The 25,255-nt window shown below is 37.8% G+C and overlaps 2 protein-coding genes across 2 annotated transcripts in view; both read left to right on the forward strand.

The window, feature by feature from the left end:
- Nucleotides 1–695: 695 nt before the first annotated feature.
- LOC139114989 (target of rapamycin complex 2 subunit MAPKAP1-like) lies at nt 696–8,082 on the forward strand. Its single transcript, XM_070676898.1, has 3 exons — nt 696–879; nt 2,877–2,936; nt 7,883–8,082. Exons 1-3 carry the CDS (start codon nt 696–698, stop codon nt 8,080–8,082), a joined length of 444 nt encoding a protein of 147 aa, XP_070532999.1.
- The window catches only part of LOC139114087 (target of rapamycin complex 2 subunit MAPKAP1-like), a 45,229-nt gene continuing 27,859 nt past the window's right edge, over nt 7,886–25,255 (forward strand). The window contains exons 1-2 of the mRNA XM_070675603.1: nt 7,886–8,022; nt 8,946–9,124. Coding sequence (XP_070531704.1) covers nt 9,000–9,124 — 125 coding nt within the window. The 5' untranslated portion in view covers nt 7,886–8,022; nt 8,946–8,999. The remainder of the gene's footprint in view (nt 8,023–8,945; nt 9,125–25,255) is intronic.

The following is a 25,255-nucleotide window of genomic DNA, read 5'->3' on the forward strand; positions in this document are numbered from 1 at the left end:
TGATCCACCACTGCAATTTCCCTATGCCATTTAACGTGCAGCTGATTTCAGTCGTATAGATACTGGCGCACAATTCAAAACCCGCGGAATAATTTATTGCGATGGAATTTATGGACCATTTCACTTTATGTTTGATGTCGAACGTAAAATCGTCTCAAGACCCAAACGTAATCGCTACTTGTCATTATTGGTAAAGTTGGCAATTTGTTCAGTACTTCATTTTATCCAGAAAAAAAAATACAATTTCAAATATTTTATTCCAGCGAATAAAACTGAAGGTGTTTATTCAGCGGCCAATCAATAACCTTTGCCTCTCTCAGTTATCCTCCGCTACTCAGATCTAGTGTTTACATATTTTACAGTAGTCATACTGAGAAATTTAACCAAGTTAGGGGGTTCGTGTTTTGAAGGAAATTCAACATGGCGGAACATCACGGAACATGATTCTCTACTGCATCCGCAGCGACATTTTCCGAAGCGTTTTGGTGTTTTACATGCGGTTAGAATGCCACGAAGAGATAAAGAACAGGTGGAGCTGAACAGAGAGCGATAAACACGCGCTGACCGAACCCACAGCTCCCGACCATCCCATTTTTGCGTCACGATATATGGACGAGTCGGTGAGCCGCAGCTCAGAGCGACCACGATCTGACGCACAATCCAAAGTTTCATCAATTGTTTGCTAATTTATCAGGATGGCTCTTTTAGACGATCCATCGTTCATCATCGCCCATATCAGGCACGCGTACTTAACGAGCGACGACACTGGAATGAGCGAAATGGTAATCGTTAATGAAGATAACGACTACAGGGCGAGAGAAAAAGTCAAAGACAAAGGTCATAGTTCAGAGGTCAATAAAGCAATTCTCGACGAGTACGGTAAGAGACATATGAATTCATGTATTTACAAGTCACTGTTGAAATTTCCTAACATATTATGAGAATAATGAAATGCTAGTGTGGAGTTCCGCCAGTCAATAAGGAAGTTGTCGTTTTATTTACGAGTGCTTTCTTTCATCAACAAAGTTTGTCATAAGAAATTGCGAGAGGCAGTATGATTGAAGAATCTATGCAGTGAAAAACTTTGATACTTGTTAACACTCAGGCTGTGCATTATATCTGTAGTTGACGCCCAGTGTTTCAGTGTCACAATCTTTTGTTTTAAAAGATATCAAGGCATTTTACCACCTCTAATTAGAATTGTTGTATAATTTTTTCAAAACAAATACTAGTGTATACAATTTTTGGATACTTTCGCTGTTCACCAATATCTGCCCTAGCCAAATTCATAGACATTATAAAGATGATACACTTACAAAATAACACCTTTTTGTAGAAAACCTTCTATTTGATAGAAATGGTACCCTCAGCTTGTAGGTACCAAATTCATGCCTTGATAAGAATTGGACAATAAATCGTAAATTATGACCAGAAAAAAGCTCATCTAGACAAGAGAGAGCTGTTGATATATGTAAGGGTCATTATCCTGACTTCACCTCCAATTTATCCGATTTTTATTGAAAAGTGCCATCCACTTGTACAGAGCTCTGTCATAAATGGCTGCTTACATAGCATACATGCTTCTCAATATGACCCCATTATCTTGAATGGAAAATTTCAGAAGTGAGTGACACTAGTGAGGATATAAAAAGGAGATGATGACTATAATGCTTGGATAAATTTTCATCACAGCAGAATGAGAAAAAATGCTATTTCATTATTGAACCCCATGGCTTGAAGGATAATAAAATTACCTTTTTCCATTTAATTCACAACAGGGCAAAATCAAAACTGTATTGAATGTTTGCCACATGCAGGGATACTATGGAACAGTTGGAAAAAAAAATTGCAATCTGTAGGATAGTGTATGTGATCCTGGTGTAAAGAAATGAGCTGTTTAAAATGTCAACAAGATTCAAACTGTACTTTGTGACGGTGCCTTTTTTTGTCTGCTTGCTTGCTCGTTTTGTTTGGGTTGTTTACTTCTAATTTTAGTAATTATAATGCATTGTTTGCAATTCAGTCATTCGGTTTGTGGCCATCCTTTGTAACTTATGTTAGAATGGCTTGCGAGGAAACAGAAGACCGTAGAGCATTTTAGAAGATAGAGAAAGTGGCACTTGAATATGTAAAGGGCCAATAATGCTAACTTTTGATGATTTCTTCACTAATTTTGTTTTTAATGTCAACCCTAATCCCTTCTTCTACTCCCCAAAGCATGTTGAGATACACAGTATTTTCGGATTGTCAACTCGGCCTGTACATGTCTAAAGTGCATTGTTATTGTTGAAAAGTGAATTCTGGTCCGGACAAGAATTCAAACGTAAACAATAGGAGTGCATTTTACATGTATGGACACTATGTTGGCAAGCTTAATAGTGGGCGTTTCAACATTCTTTTGAGAGTAGAATAAGATCTTGTGATTGACATGCAAAATAAAAATGATGAAAAAATCAACAAAAGTTAGCCTTACTGGTCCTTTAAGTAGAAAATATTGCTCGGTTTTTTGTTCCTACTGAAATCTCCAAATTATTGAAATACATATCAGTCAGATGTGCTTAACAGAGATGGCCCACGAGCAAAAAATGAAACCTGTCTATATTGATTAAACCCTTTCATAAATATCAAGTAACAAGGTTTTCAATGAGGGGATTTGGAGGGTTGTGCCACCCCTCTGTTTTTAACAGTTTTCTATTCATAGGTTAATAACAATACAAAAGAATCAATTTCTATAACGAAAGAATATGCAAGTTAAACATCATTATGTAGAGTAGCCACCCTTTGTTTTTCAAAGCTGTAAAGAAGACTGAGCAGTGTACACTGAGAGAACAGAAATTCAACCAATACATAAAGGTTGACTTGAATTCCCGTTACAGGCTATCACGACAAAGACAATTATGCGGAGTCGTACGATATTGAGAGCAGTTTTGATATTGGTATCCGCATGAGATCAATACAGCAGCCAGACTGGAAAAGTTGAAACAACAGAGGAAAAATCAGCCACGGACCAAGCACATCCAGTGGAAGGACAGAGCAGTACCATATACAGGTATGCGCCTCAGTGTTTCATCATTAAAGATGTACGGTATTGAGATTACACTTTCGTAGAATATATTTTATTTATATACATGTATTGACATTATACTTTTGTAGAATATATTTTATTTATATACATGTATACACACTAAGGATGTGGTATATTCAGCTTGTTGTCCAAGAATTATATTAGCATGTGTGTGTGTGTCTGTTTATATATGTCTGTGTGTGTGTGAGCAGCCAGAGAACTGACCACCTTTTGTGTGAACTGTTACCCCCCTAATTTTTATGCTTAATTTGGTCTGCCCATTGAAACACCAGAACTACTAGTAAATGGCTGTGTACAGCATTCCATGACAGCGATCCACATCTGGGAACTTTGTTCAGTTGATACAATTTTTTCTGTCGGTGTCTTTGAGCGCAGTAATGACAATTACAGGGACTTACCCTGAGAGTTATAGAAGTTTTCATGGAAACCAAATGATATACAATACCAAGAGCACATATGTCACCAGATTTGATGCTGAGTCTTTGTGGAATCCTAGCCAAAACCACCAATAAATAAAAACCACCTAGGCTTACAAACGTCGTAAATGTAAATATACGAGGGAACATGGGAAAATAGATTGTAAATTTGCAATTAAAGAGCTACAACAATCAATAAAACTTCTTGAATGATTCCTCTCTTCAAAGATACTGACAAGTCAGTCAGTGGAAGTCAGAGGCCACAGGATGTAACCTTTGACCTCTGTTGGTGTAAAGTATAATATTTGGCATTCTTTGGGATTTTTTGAAGTCTTTAGTGTGATGTCTTTGGGAATCAGGACAACAGAAATATAGACCTGAGGAATAAAAATGTAAAGTTTGAAAACTGGAACAGTGGGACAGTACTTGGGAAGATGTGAAACAGCAAAGGCATATTCAAGAGCAAAGACTGAGAGGAGAGAGAGAGTGTACGTATGTTATGAAAGACTTGCTGCAGATGGAAGTGGATGAATAAAATTCAGTCCTAGCAAATGGTGGTAACATATTCTGTGGTCAGTTGCGATCTCGTGTTAGTGCAGTGATGGATATGCTAATGCTTCAGTCTTTGAGAATTGATTACTTTCTCTTGATCAAAGTAAATATCAAAGAAATAACATAGGGGTTGAAAACAGTGTATTCTGATATTGTGCTTCCTATAGTAAAAAGAAAGTTGATCTGAAAAGTGCATTGGTAATGTATTTGCATGTACAGTAGTTTGGGTAGAAGGTTGAAATTCAGCAATGCAGTTCCGGTAACAGTTTTCTCTAAGTTATGGTGGTAAATTTTTGAATATTTTTTTTCTTCGCCAATATAAATACAGACAGGCAATATAAATGAAGTCATTGGGTGCAGTTTGAGACAATGTTAACCTCCACTGCTTTGCCTCACATTAACGATGGAATTGGTCTCATCAATTTGCATCATCGTCATTACACACGTCAGTTTCAGTTTGTCTCGCATCAATTTTTTCGCTTCATCCTTAGCTGGCACCAAGGCATCCCGGCTAATTAGCGGCAACTCCCCTCTTTCAGGGAAATGCATTACACATGCATTGATACATGAAGGCTAAAAGAATGGATCTGTCACTTGTCTGGACTGGGACAACATTGATACGTGTCGTACCAAGCTGAGATCAAATATATCGTTTGCTTTTTATCAATAAGTAAATATATTGCTTTCTTTTGAGAGGAATTTCAAACACGAAATAATGCAAATCCCCAAAGACATCATTTTGTAATAGGGAAAGCTAAAGCTCCAGTAACAAAGAAAAACGCAATGAATTTTCTCACGATTCAATTGGTGCAGAAAATTTAGTAAACTGGGAGAAAAAGCTTATTTGGTTCCTCTATCAATTCTTTGTAATATTAACAATGTACCAGAGAAAACCATGTAAGCTCTCTTAATCCATTGAGATTTCATTTATAATCTAGGTATAAGTAGAAACTTTGAATATTCATAATTTTTCAGAAACGTGTAGAATTTTCCACATTCTTATTTGTAGTATTTCAGTTGGGCCAGCGAAAGACCGGCAAGATGTATACTGTGAAAATTTTTCAGGTGCATAGCTTCCACCGTATTCTGTAAATGAACGCAACAGACTTTGAAAAATCGCCCTCCCCTCATGCGAGACGATATGCGCACTGGTGGCAGATGAGGGGAAAAGCAGTTTATGTCGGAAAAAAAAAACCATTTTCTGATCACATACACTGGCAGGACACCATCATGGGATTACACGATGTTATTGTGGGCCATTGAGTGCTGCATCCACTTACAGACTAATTCTGTTTGGTTGGCTTGTTAATATCAAACGAAGAAATGAAATTGATGTACGATAAAATTGTCCCCAAATCAAATAGCTCACTAGAGCGTACAATTAATCAGCAGTCCATTGTAGACGTTGTAATTTTCTGTCCGCCTGTACTGTATGTGGGACAGTTTTCATTATCATTATTACCATAACATTTCTTTTTGTCGACTGAGAATTTACAGCAGTGCACACAACCATCAGATTGGTGGAAATGCTGCTATAAGCGCTCACTCTGGTTAGTCGTACCATAAAAATTTTTAACCCAATATTATCAGCATTGTCTGAGCACATGTCAGCGGGTCAAAGGTCAGTTTACACAGGTTTAGTGATATGGAACCCAAAATAATCTGGAAGGTGCCTGGCTTTGTGGTACAAAACACAAAACCCCATCTTTATCTTTCAACTATCAGATAATGCATTTGAAATATTATTTCACATCTGATATTGAACAATACATTGTTTTATAGAAGGTTAGCGCAATATTTTGGGGAAAAAAGAACAGTGACAGTCTTATTATCAGCATTTGTAACAAAAATCTGATAAAGTAAGGTTTTTTGGAGCATAATATTTTTTTTTCCAATCTAAACTTTTTGAATTAAAAGCACGTCTCATAAATTTTTCAAGAGACACGTGGTCCAACTGATTGTTGTCGCATTTATTCCTGTGTGATCATCATCGGTTCATTCCTGTACTTTTAACCCTTTCACCACCATGGTTTGGCCAAATCCCATTGTTGTCAATGGTGATTGTGGACCTGTTTACAGGGAATTAGGGGTGAACAGGTTAAAGCAAGTGACGCTCAATGGTTGTACTGATTGTGAGTTGGAAATAGATGCCACATCACAAAATAGGCAAAACATACAGAGTGCACAATCCTAGCTACATGAATATGCACACTGATAATGCATAATTAACATCAGATTTGCATGCTATATCAATAATTATCAATAAATATAGCATGTGAGAATTAATATCACCGGGCCACACTTCAAGCACAAGGTGCGGAAAGAAGGCGAATTTAGAACCAAGATAATGTTGAAACGTTAATTCCACCGTAAAGGACGGCAGATCAAGCAACTTCTCATGTTGTCATTTGTTTCTAATCTTCACAGTAATGTTGGTTTGATTTATATTTATCGCGTATGACTTCAGCATGGAAGGGATTAGCTGCCACTCTCTTTAAACATGAAACCGGCCCATTTAAAAGGAATTATGGGAAGAATATTTATTTGACCAAATGATACACTTCCATGAAGAGCAGGACTGTGCAATCCCAGTGTTTCGTCAGTGGGGCTTTGCAGTCCCGGTGATTTGGTCAGTGGGACTCTGAAATCTCCGTATTTTGTGCATTTCAGTATGTATTTTAATTGTTTATTAAACAAACATCTATGGTGGTTGAATATGTTCATGTTGTACATACGGTAGACTACTCTTTGAAAGAGTGCCATTTTCTCTTGAAGACTTGCCCCCACAACATGTAGTGCCACTTACCACTTGAAGCGATATAAAGCTATGTCTAAAAATTGTCGTACATGTTCCAAAAAAGACAGATTTCTCAGAAATTTCGGTCTCCTGACACATGTTGCCACTGTTTTGCACACATTTTTAATAAACAACAGTTTTCAAATGATGAGTATAGGAAAAATGCTCCTAGGCTAACTGTGTAATGAATGTCCATGGATTCATTGGTCTATGGTGTGTGTGTGGTGTTGGTTTTCAACTTCTGTAAAACTTACTTTCTGCTATTACTGTACTAAAATACAGGTGGAATTTACCTCGGGGACAGATATTCGGACTCTTAAACTTTTACAATACTGTTTTGGTCAAACAGAGACTAATTTTGAAGCCCATTGAGTAAATAAATATTTTCATTAGCTTATTTTTGTAAAAAATCAAAATTTTTATTTGTCCCCATATAGATAACACATGGCAGCCATTTTTAATTTGAAGTGTCGGTACATACAGTGGGCGTTTTGTTTCTGAAGTACCAAATATTGTATTTGACCCCTGATTTTTTTTATTCTTCATTGCATAAATTTCCTTATGGAAAGTCTGAGCAAAAGTTTAAATCTTTCAATTTCAAGGCATTGATACCATAAACAACAAGAAGGCCATGGTTTTGTAAATTTGTGGTTACCGTAATTCTTTATGACAATGAGAAGGTCACCAGTAACACTTAAATATGATACAGACATCATATTAGTCTGTTGTCAACATGTTTCTCAGTTCTACCAATAATTAACCCTTTGAGTGCCAAAGTCAACTTTTGTCGCCTTTATAAAATATACCCCTGTCAATTTTTTTCAGATTTTTGCCAAAATTTTGATTAAAAAGTTTAGCCAAAGAAATGTGATATCCATTTGGTCCAAAATTATCAAAAATTTAAAGAAAAATTCATAAAAATTATTAAATTGTTGCACTAAAATTTTGGTGGGAAAAATTACAGCACTCAAAGGGTTAATGTATCAAGCCTCTCCTCATGTTTTGTACTTTTTCTTCCCATTTCAATTTCAGATGTAGAAGGGACCCTTTTTGAGAAAAGAGAAGTCAAAGTTCAAAAAGCGAATGGCATATCGGCTTTAGCTGTGCAGTTGGAGAAGTTTCCACACCAAACCAACAACCCATTCAATGAGTATGCAAAGTTTGATGGAACAGTGAGTCCCGCTAGAACTTGTATAGCACACATGGAGAACAGTGGGCCCAGTAGGAAGTAGTTGTTCAATGCCTTGAACTTAGGGGATCCATTGGAGGTTGGGATTAGGGTTTGCTTTGGGGTGGGGTTGTAATAATAATCTTGAAAGATGCACCCTGAATCAATGTCTGACAACTACCTTCAAGCTCAATTAGCTGTGACATTTTGATGCATTTTCCATTAACTTTTGTCACATTTGTGAAATTACCAAAATTTCGCCCAAATGCATCGCATTCAACTTGCGAATACAGTAAGTATGTAGTGTCCTATGTATTGCTTTGTCAGCGACTGGATTTTAGACTGGAGTCTAATATTTTGTCAACAGTAACATTGCACATGGCAGACAATTCATTCTGTTTATAAGTCTTTTACTTTTAATTTTCACATACTTTCAGGAGAAGAACGGAAAATTGTACTTGCTTTTCAGAACAAAAATTCAAATTATAATCAAAGTTACAGCTATTGTTTGTCAAAAGTACCCCATGCTCAGTTAAGTCCTTATCACACCTGGCTGTTTTTGACAAAGCGATAACTTCAGTGCTTTTGAATCAAATTGAAGGTTTCACTGGTCTTGTGAGACATTACAAACTTATCTCTATCAAGTGGTTCAGTCGAAAAATTTGGATGAGTATTAAATAACAAATTTTTGTCTTCAGATGTATCCACAGTGTAAATGCTTTTGTTTGTTTGCATCAAAGAGTGAAATGTAGAGTTTGAAAAAATGTCTGTTTCATTTGGCATTAAAAAAATCTCTGACAAATATCTGCATAAAAAATTTGATAGGCTTTTTTCTGAGGCATTGACGGAAAAACAACGAAAAAAAAAGATGACCTGAGAGTGTCAGATCCCCCAAGTAAAGATATCCGACTGTCTTTTTTTTCCTAGATTCATATCAACAGTACTAGTATCAATGTAAAGAAGATCAACATTTATCTGACCATGCTACTACCTCAAGAGAGAGCGTACCCAATGACCGTTATAGTACTACCATCGGCCAGAGTTCAAGAGTTGATAGGGCTGATATGCTTCCAGTACACCAATGAAGGCAAACTACCGCTACTTAAGTAAGTCCGAGAGTCCCGTTTGTTGTATACACAGTCTTGTGTGACTTGGCATGACTCGAGTGACCATGTCCCAGTATAGCCTTGTTGGCAAGGTCAAGCGTTGGCAAGTTTACGGCTGAAATCTATTGGACTCCATACGACTGGCTTCACTTGTCACACTAAACATTGTGAGAAGGAAGTACAGTTTCATAAGAACCCTGCCTTGATAAGTGTTTCTTGAGGTCAGAGGTCATCGCTGTCAACAGCAGTATTAGAAACACATCTATTTTCTGCCTACAATAGTTATATGCTGAAAGATATAATAATTTATAATATGGTATTTTAATCATACATTGTATACACTATAATGGCCATGATTTAACTTAAGTTTATTCAATTACTGTAAACTACAATGCCTGGATATAGATGGAGTGCGTACGAACTTAAGTGGACAGCACATTATCAATCATTCTTATTTGTAGCCCTAACTAATAAATGACCATTTAGCATACTGATTATTGATATGATATTGCTTGTGGCAGACCAGTGTTCATAAAGCGGACAGGAAAACCGAGCTCATGGTAAGCTGTAGTAAAATTCAACATCATCTTAGGGGGTATGTTTGTATTTACGGTACTCATCATGAAGAGCACCCTAAGACCAGCACTGATAACTATCACTGTACAGACAATAATGCCCAGTGTTCTACAGATGTGACAGAGAATTACTCGATGTTTACTTCAGATATGGCCAGTAGAAGCAGGTGTCTATGCTTTAAACAATGTTAATATAGTTGTAAAAGTATCGGTCACTGCTTTGCAAATGCAAAGAATTGTTTTTGATCTACAGATAGCTTGCAGGGTTGTTTAAAGGGGCAGTTCTCAATCCCTGGTTCTTGCATTAGTTGTTGTTGACATTGAGTATTTACTTAGTGTTAGCTCATTGCTTTCCTTTGAATTTTTTATCATGATGGTGAACTTTCTTTTAAGATAAAGCTGATTAAATGACCTGCCCCCTTTAACCCTTTCACCGCCATGGTTTGTCCCAAATCCATTGTTTTCTATGGTAAAGTTGGACCTGTATACAGGGAACTGGGGGTGAAAGGTTAGGGTTTTTTGATAGGCGTGAAATTGTCAGTGATAGGTGGCAAGTTAACAGCAAGAATTCACAGAGGGGGTGTCTCCCCTCATGGATGAGAAAACTTTTGACGAAAAAATAGCTAGCAATAGTATGTTGAGTTTGGTTACTGTCTAAAAATGAACCCTTTTAGCCCGAGGCTTTTTTACACTCCCACCCCCACACAATATCAGCAATTTTATTTCATTTCCTGTTAAAAGTTAAAAAAACACAAGTCAATTCAGCCTCAAGCACCAGATAGAAAGGAAAACATTTTATCCGCTATAATGTAGGATTACATTGTTTGTTAATAAATGTCCAATTTTATAGATAAAATGATGCTCTAAAATTGACCTCAACAAATGGCCTTTCTCTTTTGACCAATCACTGAGTGTGTTAGTGAAACCCCAGCTGGAGACCAATAGAGATGCATGTTTATGATGATCATAGCTGAGTCTCTTAAAGGGCAGCATGTAACGGTATCATTGATTGGATAATTTCACAAGAACATACCAGCATTTCAAAATCAGCTTCAAATCGATAATGTGATGTCACGTTTAAGGGGAGAAAACCATAAAAGCAACTAGATTTTACAAAATGGCTGTTTGAGGCAAGCTGAAATATACATGTATTTTTGTAAAAGTAATTTATCTGTGTAAGATATAAGGGTGCCCTTAACTCGATGCACTAGATACATACCAGGAACTCCAATGTACTTCAGAAACATTTTTACAAAACCTGATGGTTAGAATTCATTTAGTAAAAAAACATTTTACGTGAAAGTACATTATATCATTGTTATAATCAACAAATATCACACCTTGAATGGCAATGTGGTGCAACCAATATATTTAGCTGATTTTGTGAAAAAAGTTCAGAAAAAGCTGGATACTTAGTTGCTTTGATTGTTTTTTTCTAGGAAAACAGTTAGTCACAGGGTTGCTAAAGTGTATGTTGTTGATACAGAGAGTAGCTGTTTTATGGGAAACAGTTTTGGACAATATTATTTAGTGAAGCTCATAAAAGAATACGATACCGAAGTTTCTGTATTTAATTTCAGCGTATTTCTATAAACCTCTCACCATAATGGTTTGACCTGAAACCATTTTGATAGCAATGATGAATGTGGACCTGTTCACGAGGAATTGGGGTGAACAGGTTATTAATGGAAAAGAAGTAAACGTGAACTGAAAATTCCTGCAATGCTATTGGCCAAGTAAACATTGATTGCTATCATGTACTTGGATAAGCTGTATGCTCACTTACATGCGTCTGCTGTACGGTATTGTGCCCTTGGTCCTATGTCCTATGTTACCAAACAAGGTGCACAAGTCTCTGATTATTCAAATGAAAGACCCTCCATGGCCAATTCCTTGTGCAATATGACCTCAGTCAAGAAAATGTGCATCTGGACTATTTTCAATGCATAATTTTGGATTTTTTTATTTCTGTACCGTTTCTGTCACCACGTCGACCTGATGGATATTCATCTTTGCCCTTGAACATGAACTTTATCCATGACTGGAGGGAGGTGCTCTCTGCTTTCCAATTGTTCCGTTTTCTCCTTCACCTCAGCCCTCCAGTCCTTTATTCCTGTAAATTATTGAACCTTCCACCTTTGTTCTCACTCACCATAGTCTCAGAGAAAGTTTGCCATAATTGAGATGACCTCTTCAAACCTGTGTGCTTTCGACGGTGTTGTTTCTCACTAATGGAACCGAGCACAGTCTTTGAAAGATATGTGGTGATCAAAATTGATGTCATGAATAATGCATGAGATAAGTAGACAATGAAATGGCCAATCAACTATCAATTTAGACAAAACAGAATGGATGGTTCGTCAAAGGGACACTTGGATCTGGTCTCATCTGATGTGTAGTTTAGATATTGGGGCATAGCAATTGTGTGTACATTGAAGGGGCAGGTCATCTGTCCGTGGTTTTACTAGGTCAATGAAATATGTACGGTCCATCCACTGTCAATTATCTTCGTACATTTCACCGTAATCATTTAAGACAATGCAATTGTCTTGAACAGGGAAAGGTTAGACCTTGTCCTTAGATATAAAGATGAAAGGGGTGATATCTTTGCTTCTTGAAATCCATAACCAGTATCGCAGCAGAAGAGTTCTCTCATTCAAGAGGAGAATGCCAACTTTCTTCATGAAATGTTACACTGCTCTAATGCTATTTTGCTATCATCAGTAATCGACGTTGTTGTCATCGTCATCATTGTTGTCAATGTCACGGCCATGCCATTACCAATGCCGTCTTTGCTATCATCGTCATCATTATCACAAACACCACCATCATATCCATCATAATCGTTATCGTTATTTCCATCTTTGTAGTGACCATCAAAATTACCGTTATCATCCTTCTCATCATCATTATCATCACCACTGTCCCCATCGTTTTGTCATCAGCGGCCAAGAACTCATGATTAAGAGTACTTTCCTCCCTGTACACACCACAGTGACTGTTTACCGTGTGGTGCGATAACTCTTCTTGTGAACAGCACCATATTCCAAGGTTGTCTAAAGCCCAGCTGAGCAGTGTTCTCGAAGGCATCTGTGTGTGGAAAATGTGTGCCTCGCATGCATGTATGTGTTTGTGCTCGATCACGATTTGTGCTGCGTGGAGCGGAGGTGCCCAAAGGTGTAACGCAACTCAGATATGGGCAGTCAGGTCATTGAACCACCATTTGTGGAGGTAGAAGTACGGCTGAGTTGTTTGAGATGCAAACTTCTATGCAGTTGTAGGTTGGAATTTAATAGAAATGTCATCTCCTCCTCCTCCTCCTCCCCTTCATCATCATCATCATCACCATCATCATCATCATCATCATCATCATCATCATCATCATCATCATCATCACCATCATCATCATCATCATCATCACCATCATCATCATTATCATCATCATCATCATCATCATCATCATCATCATCACCATCATCATCATCATCATCATCATCATCATCATCATCATCATCATCATCATCATCATCATCATCATCATCATCATCATCATCATCACCATCATCATCATCATCATCACCATCATCATCATCATCATCATCACCATCATCATCATCATCATCATCATCACCATCATCATCATCATCATCATCATCACCATCATCATCATCATCATCACCATCATCATCATCATCATCATCATCATCATCATCATCATGCACAACCTTCATCATCTGTCTGCCTAAGATAATTTATCATCGATATTTACCTTAACCCTCCCACTCCTTTTCACTGTGTATAAGCCCACCCACTCTTTTGAAAACAATAGGCATGTAATAAATATGGTAGTGAATTGGGTAGGTCACAAGTTAGTGAATTTACAATAGGAGAAAAAATTTTGTGGAAAGTTGGTAACCAGGTGTATTTGCAAGTAAGACCACATTTCACCAGTGTCGACAAAAGAGGAGAGTTTCTCTCCAGATCTCGTGAATCAAAAATCCAATCGCGAGGGACGACGAGAAAATTTCTTAATGAATTCTGGAGGAGAAATTCATTTGATTCGATAGCAGAGATGACCACCAAAGGCTAAATCTTCAAAATGAAAAGCATAAATCAGCTGTCCCAGATATCAGCTCTAGATTGATTCATGGTGTAAATCAACTCTCAAAGAGCTTGAGTTTTGATCTGGTTGTGTATGTCTGCTGGCCCTGCAGGACAAGTTAAGAATCTGATGCAGTATGGAAATTTATGGCTCTCCATCGACAAGGAAAGTTATTATCTTGATGGAGATGCCCGAGTCTGATCATTTAATATTTTTTCAAGGAGGGCATCTTTCTCTCAAAGAGAACAATTCGGTCCCAAAATTTATTGCAGCAGCTGATTTAGATATTGAGTGCTGCTGACTTGGGAGATCTCATTATTTTAGCCCTTTGTGCCACAAGCGCAGAATGTAGCCATTGGACCTAGTGTCTGTGTGTGTGTACGTGTGTCGGTCTGTCAGCTGCTAGTTTTGAGCCCATTATCATGTAAGAAAACAACTTAAATTTCACACACTTTCCAAAGTGTACGGACTTTTCTCAGACACCAACCTTCCTGTTTTTATAAATTTTTCTGACATAATGGACATCCTATACATATTTACATTCTAATGTGATGCCACTCACTGAACAGTATTTGTCAACAGATATTCTGATATAGACTGCGCATCTGTCAGTGAAAGATTGTCATCAACCAACTGGTTAAAAAGTAATGATTTTGCTGTTCCTCATCATTTTACAGAGGAAATCCATCGTGCATGTTTGAATATGACTTCAATGTGTAAATGCATAGTGTGCATATCCATGATTTAAATGGCTGATTGATTTAAAAGTACCACTGAACAAAATGCTCAAAAATTCAACAACATCACATTATAGCATTAGTAGTCTGGAGCTTGGTAAGGGATTTGGTTTTGGGGATGTGGGTGTGGGAGGGAGGGTCCACCAATTATAGTTGAAGTGGTCTTTTCCATGTTCTTTGAGCCATTGGACTAAGGATACACTGACAAACTTCACAGATTTAAATTGTTTTTCTGGAACCTAGATGGCTGAAACACACATTTGTTATTAGACAGCCCACGCTGTGCTATCTATCGCAAAGTATTTTCAAGATGAATGTATTATACTCATCTATACTATCATCCTTGACAATACGAAGGGGCACAGGGTACAGACTAATTAATCTGCCTGTCATGTCTATTAATTAATGCACCAACTTAGGAAAATTAACTGCGGGTACTAATTTAAAAAATATTCTCAGGATGGATGGATTGATACAAGTGAAAGCATATGCCTGTGCATATGTGCCATTCGGGGGGGGGGGGGGGGGGGGGGGGGGGGGGGGGGGGGGGGGGTGAATTTCAAAACAAAATAGGGCCAACAATGTCAATGTGAAGCTGTGTGTTACCTGTAATTCAATATTCCATGTGCTTTCTCTGTATTCAACACTTTTGTGCGTTGCTGTACCAGTTTCCAGTTAATTTCAGTTGTACTAGGTTTTTTACTTTGCTTCATTATTTTTTTAACTTTTCCTGTGCATGAACTCCGGGAATCCTGTGTGCTTGCTTGGCGTGGAAGGATATAATAATAGCCCACACAAGATGATGAGAACAGTGTATACATATTGGCAGTTATGATCTTCTCAAATGTCCTAATTTCATCAATAAAAACCATTTCACAACCAGATAGGAGTCTCCTACTGAATTTTATGAGCAACACTAAAAAAGTATTTATTCTCGCTGAACGTATGTCGGCAAACAGAACATTACCTTGATGCAACTATGGGTATTGCGGACGGACACTTTTTTTGTGTGTTTGATAGTCATCCCTTATTTGCAAGTAATCGTCCAATATCTTTTAATAATGATGGTATGATATTTTCGGAGGGAAATCCCCACCAGTGGTCCCCTTCAAGAAGCAGAACAATAGGGAATTATTTACCAGGAAGTTCTGAGTGTTTCTTGTTGATAGAAACACAAGAAAAGTAGTGCTCTTAGTGCTACAGAGCACTCACCTTTTCTTATTGCCTGTACGACCCTTGACCCTCCATTGGTAACCTTTCGTCTTTTTCTTGGTAGCGAGTGGAACAGTTACTAGTATCCACATTACCCAGATGTGGACATTTTTATTTTGACTGCTGATCATTCAGATATTTGATCAAAATATAAAACGATGTAAAGTTAAAGGCGGTAATTTTTAACAACATTTTTATTGTTGTCCATAAAAAACACTTACTCTTGTTCTTCTCCCTAAAGCATGTTGAAATAGAAAGAATTTACTTTGCCAACACAATACTTTGCAAAATCACTATTGACAAACGAATTATAGTCTGCGCTAAAATTCAGATGTCAACAATGACATTGCTCAGTACATACATGTGTGCAGTCTGTTTTGACAAGTTGAACACTTGGCAGTTTGAAGCGATATCAGGAGTAGAAATATAAACTGCATTTTACAGACAGAATAATGACATTTGAAACTGCATTAAGAGTTACCGCTAATGGAGCTTTAATTTGACCTGTTGGGATAGGAGTTACAATAAAACAAGAATTTAGATAACATATGTTCAGATAATGGTTAGTCCAGTGTGTAATGTAGGTCACCGCCACATCCTGTGTTTCTGGGATATTGTGGCCCTATTACGAGACATGCTGGAGAGTTAGCGAGTTTATGTGCAAAAATGTGAAGATTACATGGCAAAACTTGGCCTTCTACAGGTGGTACGTACAACTCGTGTAGCTGTTTCTGGCTTCACGGTCTGTAGGGTTGTTTGGGTGTATTTTTATCAGGAATGAACTCAGGACAGTAGTATTTATGATGGGCCTGGCCTAGCCCCCTTGATGGCAGCGCAAAGACTGGCGTTTCCTGGATCACTGAAGTATTTACAACCGCCAGGTCTGTCCGCGTGTTTGTGATCGCAGATTTTTATGACAGTCGGCATGAACTGATTGCAGGGGACGCTTAAAATCGGTTGTGTCACCACAGAAGATACAAAGACATCATTAGTGTCTCCATCCTGGTCTGTCCCTTTCCAAGGTTGCCACTAACTGTAGATAAACTGCTGCAAATGCTTTTACGAGGTATAATTTCCGAAGTACATGATATAGAACACACACAGGAGAAGCCACAAGTTTCTTCACCTCGATGAAACCACAAACATGATTGACCCAGTTCTGCTGGTGGAATTGGTCACATATCATATATTTTTATTTGCAGCAGCTCAGGCGTGTTTCTTTCCTTCTTTTGCTGATTTCAAGTGTTTGCATATGAGCTGTTTATTGGTTTCTTCTGCATAAAACCACGTACAAACTTCTAAGGTGATATTTTTATCCAAAGTAAACAGGTGGACTCTTTTTGTTGTCATCATGTGAAACAACGTGCAGTATTACAGTTTGATTCAACAAACTTTCATCTCAGTGCTGAACTCATTGGAAGATGCCCTTGCGAGCTAAGTTTTTTGGATTACGTCAATGTTTACATAATCCAAAAAAGAATGAAATCTTAACTTCACCATGGTAAGTCATGTAAACAGAGACATGAATGAAAGATTAAATAGATGAAACTCCCAAAAATTATTTTTGCTGAAATGACAACTTTGAAATCTTGTTCCTCTGGGAGGCCATAGCTAGTACTTTGAACTCTTATTCATAAAGAGTTCCAGATAAACTGCCATCTCCTCGTTTTTTTCTGTTTCAATTGATTTCTTTTACAAAAAAAGTGTCTGTTCATTTATCCTGATGATATCACAGGAAGTTACAATTAATTTTCCACACTCAATCCTCTTAAAATTCCCCCAATGTTATGATAAGTAAAGTCCAAGGTTATCATACCCCGTGATTATGGACAAGCACAACAATATATAGATAACCCATTTTCCGCTTATCAAGGGGTGTTTATTTCTGAATGCTAAACCTGTGATAGGAAAATGCCTACTTAAAAGCAGAAATTTTGAAAACACAAAAAATGGTACATGTATTACAGCTGTTGATTAGCAGTTGTGGCATTTCTGTATCAACCGTCAGGTAGAATCAAAATTTACCTATAAGACTCTGTGGTGAGATAACATGAAGTGTGTCTGAGTGGTCATTTATTCCCGGCCCATCATGAATAATTCATGCAACTTGATTTGCATATGAATGTGTATGGATGTGTGGGTGTTTCTTGAATTAATAAAGGGAGGTGGCATTTGCAGATCGATAGTGGCAAGCAAGAATCGTGCACAGGTAATTCCTCATGGATTTCACTGTTAACAAAAAAAGATGCAGTGATTCAAAGAAAATTTTGTGAAATATCTTTCTTCATGTAGGATGATTAACAGCTGGCTAGATAGTTTAATGCATGACCATTCAAAAATTATAAAAATGAAATAAATTATTGTAAAAAAATGGAAAAAGTGAAAATCAGGTACAGTAGAGAATTTTGTAAAGTCTAAAGGAAAAATATGATTTCTAGAGAATCCTGAGTTGATAGTGAAATAAATTTTGTTCCTGTTTTTGAAAACTGCATTTCACTTGTGAGGGGAATGAGTTTTTTCCGTGTGGTATTTGATGGTGACATTTTGCTATGTTCTGTACTTTGCTCATTTTGCAAGCACGTCAGAACCGTGCCTCCAGGCTGTGTGTTTTGAGAGGGACGCTTTTATCTCTCCACAAGAAATACAACCTCACTAAGTAAGCCTAAAAGTGTCAGTTTCCAAGGCGTTCATATTTCACTCGGCATGGTGTCCCACAATTACGGCGAGCGATTTTCCTCTGATTTGGCAGGTTAAGTTTAAAATTAATGGCCCGACAAACAAAATGAGAAATACGAAAATTTATCTGCTGAAAGTTTATCGTTCACCAGTAGGCTGAAATTTGTGCCATTTGTAACATCCGTCAGCCAAAAGGTCCTTAGCTCTTATGCATACCTGAAGGAACATCAGGAAAATGGGTCGTTGCAAATTCTCTTGGATTACCTATTTCCAAGATTTACCCATCTGTAATTCAGTTCATTCCATTGAATCCCAGCACCCAAACCCAAGCTGATGCGACTCCACCCTGTCCAATGTCCGCATCTCGGCCACTTCAATGCATCTGTTTCTAACACTGAACCACTCCCATTCTCACCTGCCGTATCCCACCCCCAAAAGACTCCCTCACTTTTTCGCCAAACCTTCCCTTTACGGTATCTGCCTCCAGTTCCTGTCACTGTAACTCCAAAGGGGCTTTGAAGAAAGTCTCTTCTCAAAACCTCAGCTCCACATCTCATCATGCAACCTGGCTCGCATCTCTTCATCCTAAAGAAAAAAACTTAGCTCATCTCAGCTATCCTTTCCTGAAAAACAATATCTCTATTTCATTCATCTGCAAAAGTGAGGGACTCAACTTTCTTTGATCTTCCACCTCTCATATTCTGTGCCAGTGTGATACACCAATCTTTAATGCTTCTTCCATACCTCTTACAGCAAACTCAATGACTTTGTCTCTGATCAGCCCATGCAGAAACGATGAACTCTTTTTCCCCTGCAAAGCAGTGGTCCATATCTATAATTTTTTTACAGAGTTGTCGTTCCACATTTACTGCACACAATGGGATTTACAGGGTGACATACCGGTACTTCAACAGTGTCCCACTGCTGTTCATAGATTTCCCATACCCTGTTTCTGATCAAGAGCACGCCCAGGTCTCCAACCTCTTCTTACCCATCCAACAACACACAGAGCACTTTGTTTCAGTGTCATAGAGGTCAGAGTTCAAGATGTGTCGGCAACCCATCTTCTGCAGTAACAGACCGACAGGCATTTTTGTGTTGTTCTAACTTGATACCAATGAGTTGTGATTAAATGTATCATTTTTTCATTCTTGTCAAATTTTCAAATCCGTTTTTACTTGACAAATTCAACCAAAAATTCTTTTTCATGTTTTAATTTTCCCTCACAATACTCACGACTTTTATCCATGGAGAGGACAAGTTTCAATTATTGAAAATTTGTGATATTCATGATTTGTAGCTATTGTTCCATGCACTATTTATGGTCTTGGAGCACACTCTGCATACTTCCAGACTTTTGAAGCATCTTTTCATTTGCTTTGTCATTTTCTCAACTGTCATCATTTATTTAGATCAAGTCGGCAATGAATATTCATTACTGAGACACAGACAAATTGTCTGCCGCTGAAACCAGCTCGCCATGCCGATCATTAATTGCTGAAACGCAAATACCACTTTACGGCGTTCGTCTAAATTTTAAGCAACAAAGGGCCGCTGGATCTGTATCTCTAAGACGTGGAGCTTACGTAGGCTTAATAACAGTGTACAAGTCGTTGGTGATTCACATCTCAGTTTTATTACCAAGAATCGTACCTATGTTTGGATTTGTGGCACAACACTCTAGGATTAAGGGAAACGAGTTTGAGAAGTACGATTCGCCGTGTCCCACTGTGGGCATTAGGAAATTCAACAGACTGACCATGGGCAAGGATGTCATTTGCCAACAAATGGAGGATGGAATGAGCATCGAGTCTTGGGTTAATGGCGAGAGGTAACTGACCATTAAAACGAATGAAATCACCCATAACAAAGGAGACAGCAATCTGTTTGTAGAATAAAAAACAATGCCCTGTTAATATCCGCCTGGAGAAAGACACGATGCCTTCAAAAAAAACTGATCCCATTCACCGCTTAATGGAAAAGACATGCAAAAAAACCCATTAGAACAATCCCCGTCACCCAATTTGCCGAGAATATAACTGTCTTCAAATGATGCGCTCTTCCCATTTGCAAGACACGTGGATCAGAGGAAAAAAGTAAAAGACGCAAACTGATTGGCGTAATTGCTGTCACCTGCCGACGGGGAAACGCAACAAACCATTAAAACATAATACCCATCATGCAATGAGGGCTGTTATTACTTATTCCCCATCACTCATAACAATGTAGCTGTATTGCAAATACCTGTTGTATTTTCACAATACAGGACAAAGGAGCGGCAAACGAGGATTTTGTCTTTCTTGTAAGGAAAACATCATATACCTAACCAGTATCAATCCTTTGCTATGCTGAGATTGGAAGATGTATTCAGTTTTTTTTCTAGGGGAGAAATGAAAAAAATTACGATTCTTTGGCATATCAGACACTGTAAAGTAGGTGTGAAGTTGAAGTAAGATAAAACTGTACACCAGCATTGTCAAGGTAACAGGATATTTTCTCATCACTTTATTTATTTAGTTATTTATTTAAAACGCGCTCTACGACCCCCAGGGAGGTAAGAGAGCACACCAAACTGTTGAAAAATAACAATATAAAAAATACAGTAAAAATATCAGGCAAGAGTACAAACACAATAAATAGTAAAAAAGAGCTACAACAGCAAGATACAATAGACAATGCAAGTACAAACCCAAGCAGACAACAAAACAGACAACATAAAAAATGCAATGAAAAATACACTAGCTAAATTCAGACATTACAAGCCTGGTGAATTTAGTGAGATTTGAATGTTCAGACAGAATTATTGCTATTCAACCCTTTTCCTGCCAAGTCCATATTTCACCACCAGGTCAAGATGGTTAAAATTAATGAAACACAACGTATTCCATATGATGTATTTTAACATAATACTGTACATTTGAAGGCTGTTGAAAACATAATACTGTAAAGTTGATTTTTTTTTGACAAAAGATACTATAACATACCAAGCCAAGTGGGTGAAAATACGTCATGTTTTGGCTCAATACCGCTTTTTACTGACTTGGCTGATGGAGAAGTGATACAGTTATTACTGTCTGGCAGGAAAAGGGTTAAACAATTTCTCCAGTTTTAAGTGTTGGGTCTGTTGTAGAAATGTCCTGTGATGTATTTTTTTCTTTCTTTGTCAAAATATGGGCAAGTGAGACTGTATTTGCATTTCAATGCAAAGTGATGTACTGTCCAGCAGTTCCACCTTTCAGATTAGACACTAGACAGATAACAAAATGAATGGCTATCTTTGATTCTGGAGCCAATAGTAACAAAAGCTAATTCATGTGGTTGGATATTTTCGGTTATTCCTTGATATCATGCATTCCTTATAATTATTGAATGCCATTATGTCAAGTGCACGTCTCTACAGTACTTTGCACAGCTTCTGTCTAAAATTCTTCATAATTTGAAAAAGGAAATGTACAAAACTCATCTAAAATAAGTGATATTGTATATGGCTCTCAAAAGAAGATTAGGACAAGTAATCGCAACTTATATCTTATCTCACTTCATATGTTTCAGATTTTTTGTGTCAATGCTCACGTTTCCAGTGTATTTCCAATTCCAGTACAAGTGTCATTGACCGATAAAAACTGGAAATCCAATACAGATTCTGTCACAACGTCTTTTCTAAATTGAGTCGAGGAATTTTTCACGAGGCGTGATGGATTATGAAAGCCATTGTGATTACGTGTTGCACAGTCCATTCTGCAAAATGCATCTCCTTATAAAGACCGTTAACGCTGATCTATCAGTGATGATATATCAAGAGGCTTCCCTTTTGTCAAATCAAAACTTTCCAAAGAAGACACCCTTCATGAAGTGATGACTTCCTTCTTACAAAATGTGGAATGCACCCCTCCAAAGTGAATTATTCTATGGCCTTCCTGGTTCATGTTGTGCTCTGGAGTAAAGTGGCGATGCATCTCTCGGTGGCTATATCTAATATCTATCTTGTACAATTGACACGCTGTCCACACTACTAACACTGCTCATTCAACAAGCTACTCAACGAAAGTGTTTACTCCAGTCAGTGTACATAAAAAAGTATGACTGACAAAATATTAGCTTAAATATGACGAACAAGCTAGATAAATCACAATTAAATGTTTTATTTTGGTCAGTATATTTTTGAGGCATGATGAATTATGTTGCATAGTCCCTCCTGCAAAATTTTGGTCTGTATATTTTTGGTCAGCATATTTTTGATATTGTGGGAAATAGTTTTCCCATGAAAACTGCAACTATTCTTTAGACGCCCTGCATAGATGAAAGGTAAAAAAAACAAGGAATATGATAGCCCTTGTAAATTTGCACAATTTTTTAGTTTCAGATTTCTATGAATGTTAAAAAAAAGCGGGATTAACATTCTAGTCGTCAGACTTTTCATACAGCATTGTTTGATCAATGCATGCCTGTAAAGTATAGTAATTTTACTAAATTTAGTTCCGACATTAAGACGTAACAAGATCTGTCGCGTGGATTGAAATATATGACTGCCAACACGCCGCTGAAAAGGCCAGGCGCTGGTGTAGATTTTCAGTATGGTTAGAAAGATAATACGTGGTGTTGGATAATATGTACACAACTTTCCATGTGTGGTGAATGATTCTATTATCGTATCGATGCATTATTCCCCACCCATACCCTGGAAAAATATTATCTTCCAAAATTGCCGGTTATTCTTATCACCAATTCTATATTAGTTTTTTCCCATGTTTCAATTTTGAAGTGCATAGCAATTTTTCACGCCTTTCTGCTGGGACCTCACCTTTCACATCGAGAAAGAATTGGCAAAACAAAACTGAATCAAAAGGCATTTCCCCTTGACTGAAATCATTGATTGATGGAGATAGAAATTATTTCTGAAATTTTCATGCAGGAATGATGTTTGTTACTATTTTCAGTCATCTTGGGTGTGCCATTGCTGCTTCTTCTCGAGAGAATAAGTTATGATTTTTTTTGTACATACTTCAGAATCCCGCTCAAGGATGTGCTTTTGGGATGTATGAAAATGTTAAAACTGATGGTAGTCATCTCAGAAACTCTTTCAAATTTGTAGATTTTGAATTCAAAGTTGTCATCACAGAAAGGGTGATTAAACACCTTGAAATCTACTTTTACCCATTTCAGCTTGTTATTCAGTAAAACTGCTAAAAGTCGTTTAAAAGATCCATTCATTTAGCACCCACATACATCACCGCACCCCTCCGCCCAACAGAATGCCATACTGATAATTTCTGAGATCAAGATAGTGTCCATGCCCTAAGCCACCTCACCCCATACCATCCTATTCTTTGCTGAGCCAGCGAAGGTCCCTGTCCCCGCTTTTTAAAGGTATGGAAATCGATCCCAGGGCCTAGGAGTGAGTGGCACATGTAAAACAGTGTGTATCTTTGCGTCAGAGGCGGAATAAATCTATTTATCCAGGAAATCTTAATCCCGACTGCTATGTTTGTACGCACATAGAGCCAGTCGACGTTAGGGCACAAAAAAACGACACGAGGAACAAACAGGCAGTGGTTTTGAACAAAATCAATGTACCCGGTACTTCACCGATGTCTGTAACTCAGTACGTGAAAATATTCGTAGCTTGACGCACTTTGAACATAGCTCGTAACAAGGGACAGTGGAAAGCCCACAGAACTACGTGTACAACTATAACAGCCACTCATGTAGTTGGCGCTCAGTGAAGATTTTTCCGATCAACAACTTTGACGGATGATGGACTGACCTTTTCTACCACAATTGTTATCTCCCTCGATTCAGCACAAAATTTTTGTATGGACTGTTGATGCGGTGTTTACAGTTGTTACGTGGTGGTAAATCCTAGTCGTATTTACGACTGCTGCGTAAACAGTCACTGAATAAATTTTGCACGCATTTACGAGCACTGGATATTACTACCGTTTTTAATCGAAAACCGTCCGTATACGCGTATGACGGTTGTGACAAAAACAACACAAAGAATCTGGCGTACATTGTTACTGCATTACTTTGACCAAAAAATCACCCAAATGCCGAACGGTGATCATACAGAACTCTGCTGCAGGTTTCTGGACGGAACGACCCTAAACGACCGGGTCCCAGTCAGCTGTGCCGGGCTCGACGTCTACTCTATCAGCGTCAACTCAAACTTTCACTCCAGAAAACTTTACCCCACAAACTGGGAATATACTAAATTTACCTTGAAAAAATTTCAAACTGTGTATCGTATTGAAAAAATCTTACAGGGGCCACGGCGCAAATTAAAAAACCAATAAACCTCAACAGAAACAGTGGAATGATCATTAGTGTGCAAGGTCGCTGTATTATATGTCAGGGTGAAAAAATCGAGCTTTGAAATTTCTGGACGGCACAAACGGCGGGGCAGAATTAGACAAGATTACGACCAATGTGTTACCGCCGATGGCACATAACGTACTGTTGATAGCAGGCAGTTCGGTGTCCTGTGAGAACACGATTCCGAATATATCACGACTGTTGATTTGAGCTGCCTCCGATCGAAAATTTTTAACACAAAGACATGATATCAATAATTTTGCGAGATTTTAAGTACCCGCTGTCTTCTCGACAAATAGCTGCGATCAAGATCATTATGATAGAAGCAATTGACCGCCGAACACCTGCTTGCTGTTCTTATACACAACGTGTAAAAACTTGTTATTCCTGCTGAGAAATACGACAGCAAATATTGCAATGTGAATTTCTTACTATCTTCCTCGCAATGGTTTTGCATCTGTGTTTATTTTATCACGGTCACTGGACCATTTCTGACGATTTTTACTAACAAAGAATC

The sequence above is a fragment of the Ptychodera flava genome, chromosome 16 (genome assembly GCF_041260155.1).
Source record: "Ptychodera flava strain L36383 chromosome 16, AS_Pfla_20210202, whole genome shotgun sequence".
NCBI lineage: Eukaryota > Metazoa > Hemichordata > Enteropneusta > Ptychoderidae > Ptychodera > Ptychodera flava.